Source organism: Pithys albifrons, chromosome 5 (genome assembly GCF_047495875.1).
Source record: "Pithys albifrons albifrons isolate INPA30051 chromosome 5, PitAlb_v1, whole genome shotgun sequence".
Classification (NCBI taxonomy): Eukaryota; Metazoa; Chordata; class Aves; order Passeriformes; family Thamnophilidae; genus Pithys; species Pithys albifrons.
Genome location: NC_092462.1, coordinates 3515196 through 3535229, shown reverse-complemented (window position 1 = coordinate 3535229; position 20034 = coordinate 3515196). Strand labels below are relative to the sequence as shown.

The window sequence follows — 20034 nt, the reverse complement described above, 5'->3', positions numbered from 1 at the left end:
ATTTGATTAATGTGCTTTGAGGACAACAGATGAAAGTCACTGTAGAAATACCTATCGGATTATTTTTACTACATATAAACATTAAATTAAAAGATTAAAATTAGAATCCTCATACCCAAGCTGTACATCTATAATCTTTTCTAGGAAAGTTATGCTTAAAACCCCAAAAGGCACAGAAAAGGAAAATCTTCAGCATGCTTGTCCCTGACTGGGTGTTCCTCACATTTGGACAGGGGTGTTGCCAAGGCATGGAGCCAGGCTCACTTCGGAGAAGGCTCCGGCCCTGTGCTGCTGGATGAAGTGCAGTGCACAGGAAATGAACTGTCCATAGAACAGTGTCCAAAAAGCTCCTGGCGAGAACACAACTGTGGCCACAAAGAAGATGCTGGTGTTTCCTGCACGCCCCTCACAGGTATTTCAATTGCCAAAAATCACACAGGAAAGCAGTGACAAATCCAGAGTTCACAGCTCTGGAAAGACAACTTAAGGTTTACAGTGCACAGAACTCCATAGTAATTAAATGTTCTGGCAGTATCGACGTGAACCAGCTGTTGGCTATGGATAAAAGGTACAGAAAATCTCATTATTCAACACAAAGCCCTCTTCCTCAGTAATGTGCCCACTGCCCCATAACTCTGTGTGGCACTGCCTTAGCTGGGTATCACATCTACCAAGTGGCAGTAAGCATGTCAGCATGAAACCAGTGGGAAACAACATAAGATACAATGAAAAAGATGTGGATATACGGGGAAACCGTGTAATGTGAGCCCACAGCTGCAGGCTCGGTGTGTAGCGAGGGCCTGGGGGGCCGGTACCTCGTGCTATGTCTGGAGCTAGTGGGCAGCTGCATTATGCAACCCTCTGCAGCTGAGCGGGTGCCTTACGGCGTGTCTTTCATCTCCTCGAATGACACGCAGTGATCAGCACTGGGTGCAGGAGTCTGGTATTCAGACCGGATGGAGTAAAGCCAATGTTACTGATTCTGGTTTAGAACAACAACTGGACCCAAGGAAAGCTGATGGTTGTTTTTGTTTTCCCTTGCTTGTTAATGACACAGATGGTGCACTAAGACTCGCAAGCGGGAAAGGCAGTCACGAGGGACGCCTGGAGGTCTATCACAGTGGGCAGTGGGGCACCATCTGTGACGATGGGTGGACAGAGCTGAACACACAGGTGGTTTGCCGGCAGCTGGGATTTAAGTAAGATTATTTGATATTGGATATCTGACTCTGTGACTTGACAATGACAAACATTTACATGAACCCTGCATGGACCCTATTCAGCAGTCTGTTTTTTAATATTAGCTGAGTGCTTCATAGAAACTACTGAGTTAAAATCCACTCAAGCTTGCTTCCCTCAGCCCCAAAGAGGTATTTATGGCCTTAGTTTAGGTAGAAGAAAAACCTTCAACAGATACTGTGATTCAGAAGCCTTCTTTCACTGAGTTCCTTCCAATCATCTTTTTGGCTAACTGAGATCAATAATGCATATGGTCTCAGGAAAAACTGATTTTGTATTCTATTTAACCTATAAAAGTTAGATTCTTCTAAATCTTTATTTGTTGTACAGCCATTAAAAATGACAGACATTTTCAAGATGTGAGTCCTTCTGCACTACCTCAGAAAAACCCACAGCCTGGCGCTAGAACACTGTTATGTATTGAAAAGCTTATTTTAGAAAGATCCCATCAGATTTTCATGCATTCACTCTTCACTACTTTTCCTACTGGCTGTTGCTACAAAGATGCACTCTCACTGGATGACTGTTGTCAATGCTTTAAAATTGTCTTGCCTTTAGATTGCAACAGCTCACATTCAGAAAAGGATTCTGTCTCATTTTCTCCAGACTGTGACATTTAAATGTATATGTAATACTAAGAACATGCTTTAAGCCTCAAAGTCAGGGAGACAGCCATAAGCTTCAAGAGGGGTCTTAATAAGATATTACATTCTTAAGTTTGAATTAATGTAATACTAATTCCTTACAAAAACCCCCCACACCTTTATCAAAGAGGCAGCGTATGGTGCTCTCCTTGAATTTAATGCTAACGGAACCTCCTTTGTCATAGTTAACACTGTTTCCTGTTAATACTTGAGAAACCTTTATTTCTTCAGGAGTAACTTAGTTCCTTTCTAGTGCTTAAGCATCACCTGTCCTCTGATGACTGTGGACCAAAACGTTGTGTCTATGTGTGTGTTGTGCAGGTATGGGAAAAGTGCAGGTCTGGAGAAAGAGAGCTACTCAGAAGGCAGCTCTGGGCCCATCTGGCTGGATGATGTCAGCTGCTCCGGGCAGGAGACAAACCTTCTGCAGTGCTCACGGAGGGAGTGGGGAAAGCACGACTGCAACCATCAGGAGGATGTCAGGCTCATCTGCCACCCAGATACCGACAGCCACAAGCTCTCACTGGGTAAGGCTGCTCTTTGGTAAAGTCACAGGACAAGTATTGCTGTGGATACAGATCCCAGCAAAGGACAGCATACTTAAGGGTGCTCAAAACCCAAGTCTTTGTCAGATGTGTGCAGAGAAGGAACAGGAAGGGAAAACCCCCTCACTTTTCTCAGGAAGATCATAGGAAGTAACCAAGCTTTGTTTAGAGGAACATAAGCAGCCAGAACATTAAAGCTCAACACAGATTTGCACAGTAACAGTCACATTGCAGAGATGCTGTTCTCTGTCTTCACCAGATTTTAGACCTATCCTGCACTTCCTGACGGTACAACTGAGTTACTCAGCACTCTCCAGCCTCCAAGTAACTCTCTCATGATGTCAAAAGTTGGAGACTGTTACAATTATAATAATGTTGCTATTGCATATCATTTATATTGTGTCTGGGTGAATGGGCCCCACTTTCTGACCAGGACAGAATGATACTACACACACAGATAAAAGAGTCAGTTCCAATGTCAAAAGCTTATGAACTTGTATGAAAATACCAAGAAGAAAAAGACTAATAGGAAAAGAAATTATAGAAAAATACCAATTACATAGCAACACTGTAGAGCAAAATAGATACAAATAAATTCCAAAGATTCCTAAATCCATATGTAGACAATTAAACAATAGCTCTGGCTACCAGAGATGCACAGTAGAAACTACAGGGGAACAATGGATTGTTCAGCAGTTCTGAAAAAGTTTCAGTTTTACATTTTGCTACATGAAGTTTGTAGCTTGTCAGTACGTAGCCTTTTAGAAAATGAAGTAGTTTATCCAAGAACATTTTAGTTGATTTTGAAATTAGAATTCTAACTAGTGGAGTTAGATTCCCAGCTTCTACTGAAATGTATATGGAATTGTGTGCCTGGGTGTCTGAAGTTCTCTGAAAATCACAGACTGAAGGTTTATCCTGCAAACTACAACATGGATTTACTGCACGATGTTGCTACCTGTTAAAACAACATTCCACACCTCACATGTCCTTTTCTGGTCTCCCTCTTTATAGTATTTTCCTTTCTGGCCTTTACACCGCTCCCTATCCAATGAATGTTTTATGTTGCAGTACAGTCCCACTATGTGTAGTGTCAAATCGTATTTGGTAGAAAGAACTTTCTTAACCCAAAAATAACAGGAATTCAAATCATGACTGCTGTCTTTACAGATGCAAACCATCTGTGCTGCTTTGCTCAAGTTCCTATAAAATATAATCTCAGCTGAAGGAGGTCTGGTTCAGTTAAATACATCCATATGGTAACATTCTCACATCCCCCATTACCAGACTGTTACATTAATTTTGTGTTCAGAAATACATATATATATTCTGAGCCACAAGAAGATAATATTGAAGCATTATTAACATCCTGTGCCTCTACCTGGTTAATAGAAGTAAAATTTTCACCTAAACTGTTATCTTTCCAGAATAACATCCATTCAACAAGAAAATAAGACAGTTTACCTGACATTTCCTGGATTTCTCCTTGGAAAGTGGACAAAGATTCTACTGTTACCACTTACTTTCCAGCTTTTTTTTCCCTGTAAGGAAGAATTTAATGGAAAAATATGAGAAATGATTAGATGACATGACTTGAGGAAATATAGATATTAGGGAACACTAAAAATGACATATAATACACTACAATAATGACAACATTTGTTCAGGATGTAAGATCATGACAGTGTGGGTAAACACACTGGTGAAGTTAATTCATGTAACTGTCCAGGCAGTATGATCTCCATTAGAAACAATATACCCTTTGAATTACCTGTGCAGCAAACAGACTTTAATTTTGTTTTCAAATATTTCCTCTTTTAATTAATGAATTAGGCCAGATTTAACTAGTGCTGCTTCAGTCTAGATTAATCTGAATTAATAATCAAATGCAAGTGTCTCAAAACACTACTTTGTTTAAGAGCACAGTTAAGTGATTTCTAGTCCTTACAGATTTAGAAAAGATTAGGAACAGGTTAGAAGAATGAGGAACAGTCTCTCCAATTATTCTAAAAAGCAACTCTCATGAGTGTATTAAAGATTATGAAGTACGACATACAAAAGGATTTAGAAAGTGATTCTCACTTAAATGTTATAAAGAGGCCTTGGAGGAATTCATGGCTGTTTTAAGGTCACTTGCATTGCTCACATTGTATAAAGGAAATAAGAATTAAGCCTAATGATTCAAAATCTAACTACAGGCCAAGCAATGAACAAACTATGATTAATTAAGTGTGACTAATCCATATAAGTGAGATTTTATATTATGAACATATCTGATTAAGCAATGTATTTGAATTTCCAGAAGAGTAATCAGACATTAGTCTGGAATAACGTGTCACAGAACAGCACGTGTAACGATAAGGAACAGCTGAAGGTCCACACAAAGCTGCACTTCTTTTGCTGAGATGGTGGTTAAGAGGAGCAGCAGCAACCAGTCTGAGAATGGATTTATGAAGTGTGATACCCACGAAGTTTCTGTAGGGAAAAGCTGTCAGCTTGTATGGGTATCATAGCAAAGGTGTCTCAGCTGTTTTCTGCCTTTACCTGGGGAATTGTTCTGTGCACATTTAGGTCAATTTCTGAGCAATGTCACGTATTTGTATCAAACGAAGGAAGCAGATGAACTCTGAAGTTTAAAGTACAGCAGTATTTGATATTTGTCTTGCAATTCCTACAAACTGCTTTCTTTTGCCAGCCAGGAAAAATGCCCACTTTAACAGCTGATATTGGGCTTGTTAAACATGCACATCAGTTGACCCCTTGTGCTGAACTTAATGAAAATGACTGAAAGTACTTCTTGCCTCTGTCGTTGTGAGCTGACAGCAGTAATTTATTCCCAGGTCCTCCCATCAGGCTGATGGATGGTGAGAATAAGAAGGAAGGACGTGTGGAGATTTTTATCAATGGCCAGTGGGGCACGATTTGCGATGATGGATGGTCTGATAAGGATGCAGCTGTAGTCTGCCGACAGCTTGGCTACAAGTAAGAGAACTCATTAAGCTGTTTCTCCAGTTATCTGTTTGCTGTATCTAAAATGTTAAGTTTCTGCAACCAGATATCACAGACATGTCTGGTAAGATAATATATGCCCTTTTAAAACTTGTCAGTTTGCCATTCTTTTAGAAAATGTATTCATACTATTTGTACAAAAAGTAGTAAGGCTCAGTCTTCAAAAGGAATATTCATTACCTACCATAATTGGGAGTAGGAGTTTTAGCATTCAAAGGCATATCACAAGTCTGTCTGGTAACTGAAATGCAAGTTAATGCCAGTTATTAAGTATTTTTTGTTAGAAGTTACTAAGAAATTACCATTTTGTTAGAAATTACTAAACTGTAATTAAACACTAGATTTGTCAAATTTGTTTCAAAAGGCTCTTGATCTGTTTTCATTGAAAGGTATCATTCTGCATATTGTTAATATTTATCTTTTGCGAACCTTAAGATGGCTTTGAAGTCCTTATAGAGTCTAACATAACTGTTAACATAAATGTAACTGTCCATAACAAACTGTTAACATTTTTAATGAAAACAGCAGCAGGTCAGTGTGGATATGATGTCTGCAGATTCAGACTCAGGCACACCAGCTACTGAATTCCTAGTTTCATGCGGTTTTCTCCTCATTTATTCATCTGACTTCACTCTATGTAGCTTGAAGATTTGATTAAACTGTTATACAAAGGATTATGGCTTTGGCCTGCATGACAGTGATTTGAATAACCTTCATTTAATACAGGAATAGATCTGACAGGACAAACCCACCCTCTAATTAAAACCACCACAATGTAGGTGTCACTTTTGAAATAAATCACTTAATCAGGCTTGCATTCGCTCATCAGCAGTTTTTTCCTGGATACCCAAAAGCAATGAAAATATAACAACTATAGGGCAGATACATAAATAGCAGAACTAATGAGACTTGAAAAACATCCAGAACACCAGTGAAATACAACAGGAAATTAGTGAAATGTCTTCTCTGAGCATATTTGTAAGGAAATCTGAGCTTAAGAGATACACATGGCATTAACTGTTTGCTGCATCTAACAATGTGAAGCTTGTGTAACTGAATATCATCAGCTTATGTCTGAACATAATATATGACTTTTAAAAACTGTCTGGTATTCATCTGAAGGCAGTAGGTAGACTATAGTTTTAAAACTACAAAATTACTTAGAAGTCAAGTTCTCTTTTGTGCCAGTTACTTAACTTGTCATGTCTATGATAGTTGGCCACCTAATAATTCACTGGATTTTCTGATTAACAACATTATGAATAATGGTAATTCTGCATGTGAGGAGCTCAGCATGTTATTGTGCATGGCCGCGTGTCTGAGAAAAGCCAGAGGGTAAGACCTGAAGCCACTCCTCTCTCTAGGGACAGACCGGAGCAGGCAAAAAGGTTGGATCTCTGATGGTCATTGGTGCACAAATACCTGGCTTGGAAAGCAGCAATTAAGGGATATGCTTGTTAAGGGTGGACTACAGCCAGTTGTAAGAGCACATTCCAGTATGTTAACAAACACAGACTTAATACTTGTACCTTTAGAGATCTCCCAATTATATGAAATAACTTTTTCTGTTAAGCTGCACTCTTTGCTCTAGAACATCATTATTTTTTCTTTCCTGGTAGATGTTCTATTTAAACAGCAGGGATTGGTTTGGGGGTTTTTTGTGGTTTTGGTTGGTTGGTTGGTTTTGGTTGAGTAGGTATTAACACATCTCTCATAGCAATTACCAGCAAACTGATGTACAGTGAGAGAGAGATTGCTCTCAAATAAAGGTAGGATGAAGGAAGTAGTGCCCTTATTAAGTAACTGGTAAGATTCTGCAGAGGCAAGTCTATGGTGCAATAAATACTTCTCTGGGAAAGGCTAAGAATACTAAGGAGATTCATAATGAAGTAGTTTTCAATATGCTGAGGAACTTTAGGGCAATGCCCTAAAGCAGAAACTTTGTTATTTGATGTTGAGATACCAAAACAAGGTAAGAATTTACAAGGTGTGCCTGTTCTGTCTGACTGTTTTGTAATGCATACGTGGACACATCAGCTGCCCACAGGGATCCCAGTGGTGGACTTACTTTTTTGTCATTATCTGTAATCAGAGTATCAGTCATAAAAGAAAAACATTGGCTTGTGCCTGACAAGTTAAATCATACTGGACTCATTAGGCAAAGATTGTCCTATACCGGTTCCAAAGGCAGTTAAGGCTTTGGATTATCTGGTAAATACATCCTGGCCATGGAAATTAAAAATGTGTCAGGACAGTTGACCTTGTGGTATTGTCTGTGTCAAATCTTTTACATGCTTCTCTTTCTTGGCGTTTTACAACTCCTGCATCTAACCAACACTCCCTAAACAGAAATCCTGCCCTCCAGTACGCAGTAAAAAATCCAAACAGGCAATGTTACCCAAGTGCAAGTTTGAAAAGGGAGGAAGTTTGTAGGTATTACTTTCATATTTCATTATATGGATGTGGCACTTGAGAGCTGGGCTGGATTCATTTTGATCCAGCCACACTTCTGTATGATGAGCCTTTGAAAATGGTATGACAGAGTTCCTCCCCAACAGACAATCCTTAGCTGATGAAGGGACATAAACTCTTTATGCCTTTCTCACCTATTTTCCCCAACACTGCAGGTATTAAGGAGGTATAAAAAATGCTATAAAGAAATACTTTCTTGCATAATACATTTTCATTGTCAAATTCTTTCTCTACTCCAGCATTTCATCATACCTGCAGTTACCCTTCTGTATACATAGAAGCCAGTCCTTTACAACGTGCAATTACAACATATCCTTTAAAATGAGAACCTATCTGGAATTCCATATATATTCTTATCCCATTAAAATATCAGTATATTGCTCTTACCCGATAGGTAAACTTGTAGTTTAGGCACACCTAGAGGTGGTTGTGGCTTCCTGCCCCACCTCTCTGTATAGCTGGTTGGGTGGTCTCCCACTTGTAGTTATTTCTGGCTGTCAAACCATATATAACAAAGCATCTGTTTCTAAATTAAGATGCATTATCCTAAGTAATGAGCAATAATAATCTTTCACAAACATTACCAAATGAGCTGTTTAAATGCTAAACAAGCACCAAGTGCTGGGTTCCTCACAGGAAAAGGTGCATGTCAATACTGCACTAGGTTCAGTCCTGCTCCAGTTACATATTTTCAGAACTCAACTGTGGGATGCACTTTAAACTCCTACTACTCTGCAGGTATACTGTATTCATCTGGCCCATCTTTCTGAGGGAATCAGACCTGAACAAATTATTTTTAGCATTCACAGATGCTGATTTTCTATGAGGATTAAAGAGATTATGAAAAAGCAGCTTTCATGTATTTTGCTTTATAGCAAACTGTAATGCTGTTACAATGAAAACACTTTCCATAGTGCCTTCTAACTAGATACGTGAAAGCACTTTTTAAACATTAATGAGCTGTAGCAATTTTTATTATTTTTTTTTCTACATACCAGAAGCACAGAGGTGATGAGAAGGTGGGTGTGTTCAAGTGAATCAGTGACAAGGCTTGGAATAAAGCACTCACATCTGAGTAAAATGTAGACTAATGCCTCTAAATGTTTATTAAAACCATACGCTCTGTTTCCAGAGGTGCGGCCAGAGCAAGGACAATGGCCTACTTTGGGGAGGGCAAAGGCCCCATCCACGTGGACAATGTGAAGTGTACGGGCAATGAGAGAGCCCTGGCAGACTGCATCAAGCAGGACATTGGGACACACAACTGCCGGCACAGCGAGGACGCCGGGGTCATCTGTGACCACCTCAGCAGGAAGGCCCCTGGGAACAGCAATAAAGGTGAAGCCCCATTGTGAGAGGGACCAGGTTTGGATGGGAACAGTCACAGTAGGGAGACTGACTAAACAATCCCACCTCAGAGAGGAAAGCTGTATCAAAAAGAATTACAGAAACAAAAGGGGTGGGAATCCTCTCTGCTTACTCAGTGTGAGCATATTGCTGCACAAAGGAATCATGAGGACTCCTCAGACAATACAGGCTGTTTATTTGCCATGGTTTACAGTAGCCATGGTCATTAAGTTGCACAAGGACATGAAAATGCAAAACCATAGATGGCTCCTTTCAGCTCTTCAGGATATAGGTGGTCCTCAGCCTATGACAGACCTGTGTGGTAGGCCAGGCTCTGCTTCCACTTACAGGAAGTAAGGAAGAACACTATAAAATCCTGTACTTGAGAAACAAAAGCATAAATGGCTCTGTGAACACAGTTAAAAGATCTCAGCTACAAGGAATTTTTCAGTGTGTTTTCTCCAAGCGAAATTTGGTATGTAAAAACTACCATGAAACACTCTTAACTCCAGCCTTTCTGTTTGGGTTTTTTAATCTGTTAACTCTCACTGAAGATTGTCTACTTTTCATGTTGACTTTAATGCTCTCTACATCTCCCTTTTTGTTTAGATTCTCTTGCTTCTGTCTGTGGATTGAGGTTACTACATCGCCGACAAAAGCGAATAATTGGTGGGAAGAATTCTTTACGGTAAATAGCTGGTAAAGACAAGTAATTTTGAATATAAAGCTTCTAAGACATGCATTTACCATAAGTAGTTTGCCTAATTTACAGTTTTGTTGTAGATTTGTTGTTTTTCTTTCAGCTTCTCTTGAGGTCAAAGCCAAAATAAACTCAAAGGAAATTTGGTAGGAAATTAAAAAGTATTAATTGATAGATATTTGCAGCACTATTTGAACATCTGTAGATGCTTATGGGTTTAGTACTTGAATGGGTTAAATTTTGAACTTAAAAAATAGCTATTTTACTTCTATCAAAGGGTATCTTGATATCAGGATGTGAGCTGTACCAAGAGAGCTATGAATACAAGGTTTTACACTGAAAAAAAGGCCTGGCTATGATCCACTGCCTAAGACCTGAGTTTCCTTCACAAAATAAGCCTTGATGATGACATGGCTATAAAACTAGGAAGTATAGGCTTTATTTTCTTAATATTTGAGTAACCTCACAAAGTACATATTCATACAATCTTACAGAAAGCATTGTAAAAAATCCACTTATAGTATCATTGTGTCATTGTGCAACCCATTTCCAAGTACCTGCACAGCAGCAATCAATCCATTTCAAAAAAGACACTGCCTAAGTGGAGGAGCTTCAAAGAATGGTAACAAGAGGGAGCCCAGAAAAATATTTAAATGCAGTCAGATAGAACAAAAAGGGTGACTTACCTTAGCAAAGAGACAAATGATAGTAACAGAAAAGGCTGAGAATTCTTGTCTCAGAACACAGGTGGATGAAACGAAATGGTGACAAATAATGTACTGCACCATTCAGTCAGGGCAAAAAAGCGTTTCTCATAATAAATCAGTACAGGGATGTTAAATGAAGCAAAAAGGTGAGAGAAATCCAGTAGTGCACTTAGAAATGCTTCAAAATCAAGAAAAGGAGCACACAAACAGTATCAGAAAAGGACTCATTGTCACAAGAAGTCACAAAGAAATAGAAGAAGTTTGAAAAGGAACTGGATATTTACATACATAGCTGGCAAATCCAGAGCTCTCTGAATTACCTCATTTTAGAAAAACTTATTAAATCCAATATTCCAAAAATGAAAAGTGTCTAAATTGTTTCATTCTTTATGGGAAACAAATTCCTCCACCTTACTTTAAAATACCAACAACTCTGAGATAGGATGCTGGACTAGATGGTCCCCAGCAGCTCTTACTGTCCAGCATACCCATTCAAGCTGAGAGTATGCAGAAAACACCTAAGACTACTTTGTTGCTTACTCCTGGATGCTGCTGTTGCTTACAGGTGCATCTCTCTCCCCCTGCCTTCTCTGACTGATAATCTATTAAACCAGCAAAAAAGAATCCTTTTTCAAAGGTCTGAAAATATGGCCAGATCTACTATATAGAACAAAATTATTACAGGCTGAAAAAAGGTGCTAATCTGCTACTTGAGGTTTCTACAGCTGCTTTAGACCACTTGGTTTGCCAGCTTCCTTTTTCATGCAGACAGGAACGGATATATAGCGGGTTCAGCTTTTCAAGAAATTCCCCACTTTCCCCTCTCCAGTTGACAGGAAATTTCTGGTTTGTTGACTTGGATGGTATTTGGCAAGGAACCCATAGAATGTATTTTTGGCAGAATGAATGCAATCTGAGAAGGGAAAATTCAAGTAACTGACCATGGGAGGAAGCACTCAGAGTGTTGGATGCCCAAACGATCTGTAAAGTAATCCAGACCATTGTTAAATGGAATTGTCATTGCTGCAGCAACATAAAGATATTCTTTACTGTTAATAAATACCACAGTTTGCACAATATGCCAGTCAAAGAAAGGATTTGAATCCAGGATTTGGATTCACGGTAACTGCTAAGCTCCCTGCCCCTCCCCTGCTGTGCCCTGAACACTGTGTCACCCTCTGCAGGGGCGGCTGGCCGTGGCAGGTGGCACTGCGACTGAAATCCCCTCATGGTGACGGGAGACTGCTGTGTGGAGCGACTCTCATCAGCAGCTGCTGGGTCCTCACTGCTGCACACTGCTTTAAAAGGTGGGTGTCCCTACAACAGTGCAGTTCTTCTGGGCATAGGCAAAAGCACTGCAGTTCAAGCCCACAGAAAACTGTTCCAAGACTCGTCCTTTTGGTTGTAAAAAAAACTATCAATCAACCAACCAACCTCCTTTCCCTCAATACAAAAGCAAACAAAACACCCTGATACACTGAAATTATTCTGGGTGTTATTATCCATGTCATTTCTATTCACAACTTCACTGTTTTCATGAAAAAACATGGCCAACACTTCTGACATTTTGTGTTCCAACAAATCTGCAGTTTACAGCTTTCAGATTATAGTGAAGACAAGAGAGCAAACACCAAACACAGGGACAGTAGTATTTTCAACTAATTTTGGTAATGATTGATATTGGCAGCGATTGACCTTTTTACTGTAACACAGCAGTGATTAAATGCAGCAATTCACTGCTGATGGAGTTGCTGAAGTACAAAAGCATCAACTGGCACAAGAAGGAAGCTGGTCTAGTATTTAAGCTTTCAACAGTGATTATTTCACTGGGATGGGCTGGAAAGAAAGCATAGAACAGCACTGCAGTTTTGAGGGTATTTGCAAGAATTTGATCAAGCAGGCTACAAATGTTTTAGATTTGGACTTTGAGCCTTTCCTCTTGCACACCAGTAACTAAATCAAAGATTAAGATGTACTTTGACTCAAATGCAGCGTGTTACCTTTGCTTAGCACCAGATGCACAACTTTTCATTGTCATGTTTCCTGAAATCATGAAGGACTGTTCTTGGTAATATTTCAAGCTGAAATGGTCAAGCTCAGTAAAATTTCTGCTGCTCCAACTGATGTCCCAGTCGTTTCTGTGGAACTATGAAAGCATTTCAGTTGCTTTCATCAAAATTCAGAGACAATGTCTCCCTATTGCCCTGTTCATCATCTCTACAGTGATTATGAGGGATGCAACTTAAGGTCTTGAGAAAGCCTTTGATTAGAGGCTTGAAAATAGACTGTTTTGCCAAGGTGTGCCCATTTAGGATACTTTGCTGAACACCCATATGATGGGACAGCACGTGGCTAGAGCAAAGTACACTGAGATGCTCCCAGATTGGCACACCCACTTGAGGGTCTGCTACAGGCTACCCTAAAGCTGTTACATGAGCTCTCTGGGACCAAAGTATTGTTTTGCACCTGATGTTGCATTTAAACTGCAATTAGACACAAGCACACCACTCCCCCAGCCTGTGGATGCACTACTGCTCACTGTAAAAGTCAGGAGGAACCTTTAGCTCTGAGCTGACAGGCTGGGCAGGCTGGGCTGAACTTCCCAGTGATCTCAGAGTGATTTTAAGGGGATAGGTTTCAAGAGCTATCTATAGATCAAGTGCCTTCTTCACATATTTTCTGCAGACAGACAAGAGCAAGGCCAGTATACAATTTCTCATACCCTGGAAATTGGAACACTGCTTAAGTAACCAAAGTAGGCTCACCTGTACTAGGATAAAAACTAAACACAATTTGATGCATGATGATTAGAATTGTTCACAAGTAGTATAGTGGCATTACTCATTTCTGTAATTTCATAGACATATAATTTAAGATCAGAAATGGTTTGAAGCTATTCTTCATTTATAACTCACCCATCTTATTAGCAAGTCTGCCCCAAGTGATTCTGACACCTGTGGGGAATTAGAAGGTCTGTACATTAAAAAAACTGACTTTGGATAATTAGAAATATGAAGCATAATAAAAAAGGCTTCATTTATGCTGTGTAAAAGTTCATCATCAGATGAACAGGTGTTTGTTGAGAGCCTGCTGCTCTCTCTCCTTAGAAGCCCACAGGTGAAATGTTGCTGATGGAAGACTTGAAGGAGATCTGCAGAATTAGACAAAGAAAGCTTTGCAGGCAACCAGGAATGCAACCCCCAGCTAGAAGAAATATTCAGTGGTACAGTTATATATCGTGCAGAAAACTGTAATGTTCCTGCTTTGCTCCTCAAGCAAGCTTTAGCAAGCTATGGAGAACAGCACCTTGCTGAGGGTATAAGAAAACCAGGTATAGGCCAGGTGATGGAACACTGTGGGGTATTTTCTGTAAGAATATTAGAAATTTGCTGTTGAAGGCTATTAGGAAAATGGGTAATTCAAAGGAAAAATATTTGCTAGCTTAGCCAGATTTAAAAATGAATACATGTAGCCAACAGTACTCCTCTGCTTGCATTTTCCCAGGGGCTGTGTGAACTGTAATACAAAAATCTCAGCCACAGTAATAATTTCTAATGTATTTACCATTTAGTCTGTGATGGGAAAGAAATTTGGATTATATTAAATGAAAAACAAGCCTAAGATTTACAGGCCTTCTGTTACTTGGACCATAGGTGCCTGTGATGCACATATGCTTTGTCTTTGTTCCTATAACTTCAGTTGAGGTAAGAGGTTTTTACCAAGTTATCTAAGCCTCTACAATTTCTCAACCCACCTCCAAAGCAGGCCTGAACACCGTTTGCATTTCAGGAATTATATGGAGCATTGCATGATGCTAGCAGTCATTTTTTCATTGTGATTACTGGCAGTTTGTCTTACTCTAAATAAATACATTTATAATGCACGCCTTGCACCTTTGAAATCAGTGTCCATCCTAGCAGATGTCCATAAGAAAATTGCCTGTGAAAATACACAAAAAGGAACAGAGCCCACTCTGAAAATTCTGATTTTTATATTCTTTAGGATATACTTCAATGGCAATGTAAACACCCGAGACAGCACTTCTGCTCTTTAAAAAAATCTTTTGGTATCATAACTTATATGAATAATAAAGACCCTGACGAAATCTGTTTGCCTGCTTAGGATCTGACTTTGCACAAGCCAGCCCCAGCCCTGTCTGTTTTCACCTCCATCTCAGGTATGGCAACAACACTCGGAACTACGCTGTGCGAGTTGGGGACTATCACACACTGGTACCAGAGGAGTACGAGGAAGAAATCGGAGTCCAGCAGATTGTGCTGCATAAAGAGTACAGGCCTGACAGCAGTGACTACGACATTGCCTTGGTGAGGCTCCAGGGCCCAGAGGAACAGTGTGCCAGGTTCAGCACCCACGTCTTACCTGCTTGCTTGCCATTAAGGAGAGAGAGACCACAGAAAACTGCTCCCAACTGTTACATCACTGGATGGGGTGACACAGGTAAAAATGTTTTAACAATTTCCATGCACCAGTCTTGCTATCTCAGGCTGCTTTAAAAAGAAAAATTCTGAAATAGTTAAAATAAGAATATGCTCAAAATTGAACAACTTTACTATTTTTTGCACTGGGGAGTATTTTCTCTCCTGATCCTTCACCAGGAATGACATTTTATTAACTGAATTTAGTATGTTTGAAAAGCAGCAATTAACCATGTCACTCTAAATCACAGAGCCCATCAGTCAAGCCTCATTTATACTGACAAGCACAAATAAAAAGCTTATTTATTGCCAGGTGCAGCTTATCACCCTCTGCCTCAGTAAGTTTTAAAGGTAAGGACTATGAATACTTTACTTTTAGAAAGGTTACTTAAATTACACTACTTCAACAGAAAAAGGGACAGAAAACATAGAATAGTTTCAAGTAACATTTTAGTCTCCCTTATTACTACTGACACTTTGAACTAGCAGATAGATTTAACTAAGAGAACATCTTGCCAAAATTTATGAGCGCCACAATGCACTCTGCATTCCAGGCTTCCAGTCTCCTTTTTGGTCAGTACAAGGTTCTTCCTCTTCAAGTCTTTGTCCTTTAGATGTTTTACAAATTAATAACCATGTTTTACTTTTATGTTTTTATGGTGCTGAACACAGTGCAAGTCAGCAACCACACTTGAGCCTTTGTTCCAGTGACTCATTCAAACTGGCAAGGAGACAAGGCGGCACGGCCAAGTATCAGCTCTTCCTCTTCACATGCACTAATCTGTGTGCACAGATGTCAGGGTCACTGCACTACAATAAAGGAGAGAGACTTGGAGGGGGGGTTTCTGCTAAAAACAATCGTTAATTCATTGCCTAGCTCTGTCTAGCCTCATAATTGATTGGAATTTCTTTAATATTGTTAACTTAGGACATCTATTTAAGGAAACATTCACCACAGCAGTAATTGGCTTAAATCATGGTAAGAAATTACATCATCGCAGTACCTCAGCTGACATTTCACACTTACTGTATGAATCATAATTACTTTACAACTACTTTTACTTTAAAAAGGCCAAACCAACACTGGCTTTCATTTCCCATGCTTCCAACTGAAAAAGAGGTTCAAGTTATAGAAAAGTACAAAGATCCAAAGTTGGATGCTCTGCTTGGAAGCCAGAAGATACAGCACCTGTGGAGCTGAACTAAACTGGATTTGAACTGGTGACCTAGAAATGAGGTATTTCTGACTTCAACCTCCACTGCTCAAGGCTCACAAAAATCACTTTCCCATTTAAGAATTAAAGTATATACTCTTGCAGAAGACAGTGCTTGGAATAAACCAAACTCCAGCCTTGGAAAGATCCAGAGAACACAAGGAGTAAAGCTACATCTTCTTTTTTTTTTTTAATGATCTATATTTCACATGTACAGTATCTGTAGCATTTTAGTATTATATTTAATGCATAGCAGATTTTTTTCACTATTTAGTCTTGCTTCAATTTTATTTAAGGACAAAACAGTGTGAAGACTGAGAGCATAAACTGGATTAAATTCCATTTACGTTTCCAAGACAAACCACTGTAATGAGACAATAATTTGGGTCTTCTTTTAGGACGGGCTTACTCAAGAACACTCCAACAGGCTGCCATCCCCTTACTTCCCAAGAGGGTGTGTGAAGAGCGCTACAAAAGAAGGTTCACAGGAAGAATGCTCTGCGCTGGCAACATCCAGGAACAGAAGCGGGTTGACAGCTGCCAGGGAGACAGCGGTGGACCCCTGATGTGTGAACGGCCAGGGGAAAGCTGGGTCGTGTACGGTGTGACCTCCTGGGGCTACGGCTGTGGGGTCAAAGACTCCCCAGGTGTCTACACAAAAGTATCATCTTTTGTGCCCTGGATAAAAAGTGTGACCAAACTATGAATGTCTGGCATGAGAACCAAACTCTGAGGCAGGACACCTTGAACAGCACAGACAGTGCACAGCTGGGGCCCACAGCTGGGTGGAAACAGACACATTTTCCTGATTCGTGTGTTTTTGTTAAATCCAAGCTGTATACACACAACCTTTCCAGTTAGGGATTACTGTCCTCCATGTTAAGGAAGTTTATAAACTGTACAACCAAGTTACATGTATCTAAGGGGAAAAGTGATAGCCAGCCGAGTAACATTGGAGGAGGACAGCTGGAGAGAGTTCCCTGCGAGACTCTGCCTGCAGGAAGACTGTAGCAGCTCTGCACTATTTATGCTCCAAGATTCCCTAGAATTAATTACAGATCTCCATTAATCTTCTGTCTAGTTTATTTAATAATTTCTTGACTTGCCTATTATCCTTATGACCTTACACTCAGCTCTCTAATTTTGACTCATGTTTCAGTAACTGATGATACCATTAGCAGATTAATTCTTGCCAAGTAATTCTGAGCATGCATTAAATGTTAGAAGGAAAATAATTGTCAATAATCAGATCTACAGCTATTCTGATAAATGTTCTCACACCTTAGTGTGCATAAGGTACATTCCCAAGTCAAACAGGTAGTACACTGTTTCCCCACAAACATCCTGCACAGCTGCAAGAGATAAATCAAAACCAAATGACCACTTGTTTTCCTTCCTCTAGGTAAGTAACATTTGCCTGATTTCTGAAATTTGTAATTTTGACTATTTACAACATTTGGGAAAGGATTTACTTATCCTGTTTACCACAGTGTTGGACGAAAAAACATCAAACTCTTCTCATTGCTGGGCCTTACTCAAGTAGTGCAAAGAACCTGTCAGTCCTACAAGTTATAATAAATACATACAATGGAGATGTTGAGCCAAAACCTGTCTGACAAGGTCTATAGTCTTAAACTTCTGTTTTCTGCAAGGTAATATTTAGACAATTCTCTTCTGCTTAATTGCAGCACTGCTTCAGATTGGTCTTTACAGGAAAGCTGAGAGCTTTCACTGTGTTCTAAAATATTGACACATCTTGATTCCATTTAATCTCTTTTCCAAATACTGTTCCCTTTGCTGTGAAATCCTTAATGACTTTTCAAAATGCATTGATAACCTGTGTACTGTCCTTTCAGAAAGGGCCACCCCACTGAACCTAGAACACAGGTAATAATCATCTTAGTGCAACACTAACAGGATCAGTCTGGAAAAGACCTGTGACTGACTGCAGTGGAGAGGGAGCCAGGACAGCTCAGCCCCACCTCTGCGACTCCTGTCAAAGGCCATTCTGTCTCAAGCGTGCTCTGTGTATCACATTCACACATTCATGAGAGGAACTGAAAGCTCTGTGGGCCATGAAACACTCCAGTGTGACAAGTGTGGCAGATGTGTCACCACATAGTGATTGTGCAAACTGTGACTACCAGTGATTGTTTCCTATTCCCCACCCACTCTAGCCATGACTGTGTTGTGCGATGTTTTGTGAAAAAGTGGGATGCTTCTCATTCATGCTCTAAGTCAGCAATCACTCGTTGCTGTAGGGTTCTGTCTCTGGTGTTGTAACAAATATCCACAACTCGATTGCAAACAAAAGGGCAGTGATGTTGTAGAAACCCATGTGATTAAATGAAAACTTGCCCCTTCATTTCTCTTTGACCTCAAACTTAAGTGTTCAAGGGCCATGACTAGTTTAACTGTCTTATTGGAACTGGTGCTAAACTAAGTAAATGGGGTGCTTTAGTATATTTTAGTTCTCTGTAATTCCATGCTATTTGAAATAGTGTGAAGTATTTTATTTAAAAACATGTCACAAATCACAGTACTGTGACCACCTCCTGTTAGACAAATGCAAAATCCCTGTGCTAGTGAACATTGAAACCATTACACTTTTACTTATATATAGCCCTTTTAATTACACAGAAGAAAGTCCATCAAAATGTTATCTACTTGTACCATCCAAGCTTTCCTATACAAGACCACTCAGACTTGTGGTGAGGTAGACTCTATAGTGCAATATATGCTTTGTGTACAGGGGAAAGAATCTTTTAGGAAGTTGCACCGCAGAAATCTGATACTTTGGGGGTTGGGGGTGGGAATTAAGCCTGTGTACTAAGTGTAGTAAACAGATTTAGTAGTTTGCTAGTTTTGCTCTTTTGATACGATGCTTTATTAGATTTTGAACTGTTGCACTACTGTTTCCATGCTGAGCATGCCTTTTCAGTTTCTACCATAAAATGAAATTGTCTCCATGTTATGCCATTCTCATTTTTGTTCAATGAGCCTTGATGTATACAATAAAAACTGCCACACTGACTACAACTTCTGTACATCAATACTGTGTGTGTACAACCACGTGCTGCAAGAACATCAGCTGGGTAAACTTCATGTTTTATTAAAGTTACAGGAAAGGTGCTCTTGAAACTATTTCCTTGAAAGCATGTAAGCTTTGGGCTATTTCCTCAGGAAGGGAAGTTTGTCCTGTATGACAGAATTCCCAGTGCTTTAACTCAGACCAGTTAAGTTGTCCTAAGTTCATCCTACACTCTTAAAACTCCTTAAGAATTTTTTGACCCTTGCTGCTCTGCCTCTGTTCAAATTTTTAATAAATTGGGTGGTGTAAAACCCCCTGCTTTTCAGCCTGTGCTAAGGGTTTTTTTTCCTTTAAGCAAGTTGGCCAGTGTTAATGGTGGCATAAACTATGTAAACACTTGGCACTTCTGTTACTAGATGACCATTCTGAACACCAGTGTGTAATCTATTCAGGTTCCCCAACATTGTGAAGGCTGTTAGAAAGGCAGCTCTCCTGAACTTCCCAGGATTTTGTTCATTTTTCCAGAGAATATACAAGTAAATGAAGAGCAGAAGCATCACTGCAACTGACATGCAAAATCTGTTTAATGTGTATTTATCTTGACCCTCAACTTCTCAAAGGGCACTTAGCTGAAATGCAGACAAACCAATATTCTATATTTTGAGTACATACAGCATGTGTAGAACCTTA

The 20034-nt window shown here is 39.7% G+C and overlaps 1 protein-coding gene across 1 annotated transcript in view; it reads left to right on the top strand.

The window, feature by feature from the left end:
- The window catches only part of PRSS12 (serine protease 12), a 34432-nt gene extending 15086 nt beyond the window's left edge, over positions 1–19346 (top strand). The window contains exons 5-13 of the mRNA XM_071555473.1: positions 234–412; positions 1058–1199; positions 2205–2410; positions 5269–5410; positions 9042–9247; positions 9866–9944; positions 11848–11970; positions 14841–15121; positions 16712–19346. Coding sequence (XP_071411574.1) covers positions 234–412; positions 1058–1199; positions 2205–2410; positions 5269–5410; positions 9042–9247; positions 9866–9944; positions 11848–11970; positions 14841–15121; positions 16712–17019 — 1666 coding nt within the window. The 3' untranslated portion in view covers positions 17020–19346. The remainder of the gene's footprint in view (positions 1–233; positions 413–1057; positions 1200–2204; positions 2411–5268; positions 5411–9041; positions 9248–9865; positions 9945–11847; positions 11971–14840; positions 15122–16711) is intronic.
- The last annotated feature ends 688 nt before the right edge of the window (positions 19347–20034 follow it).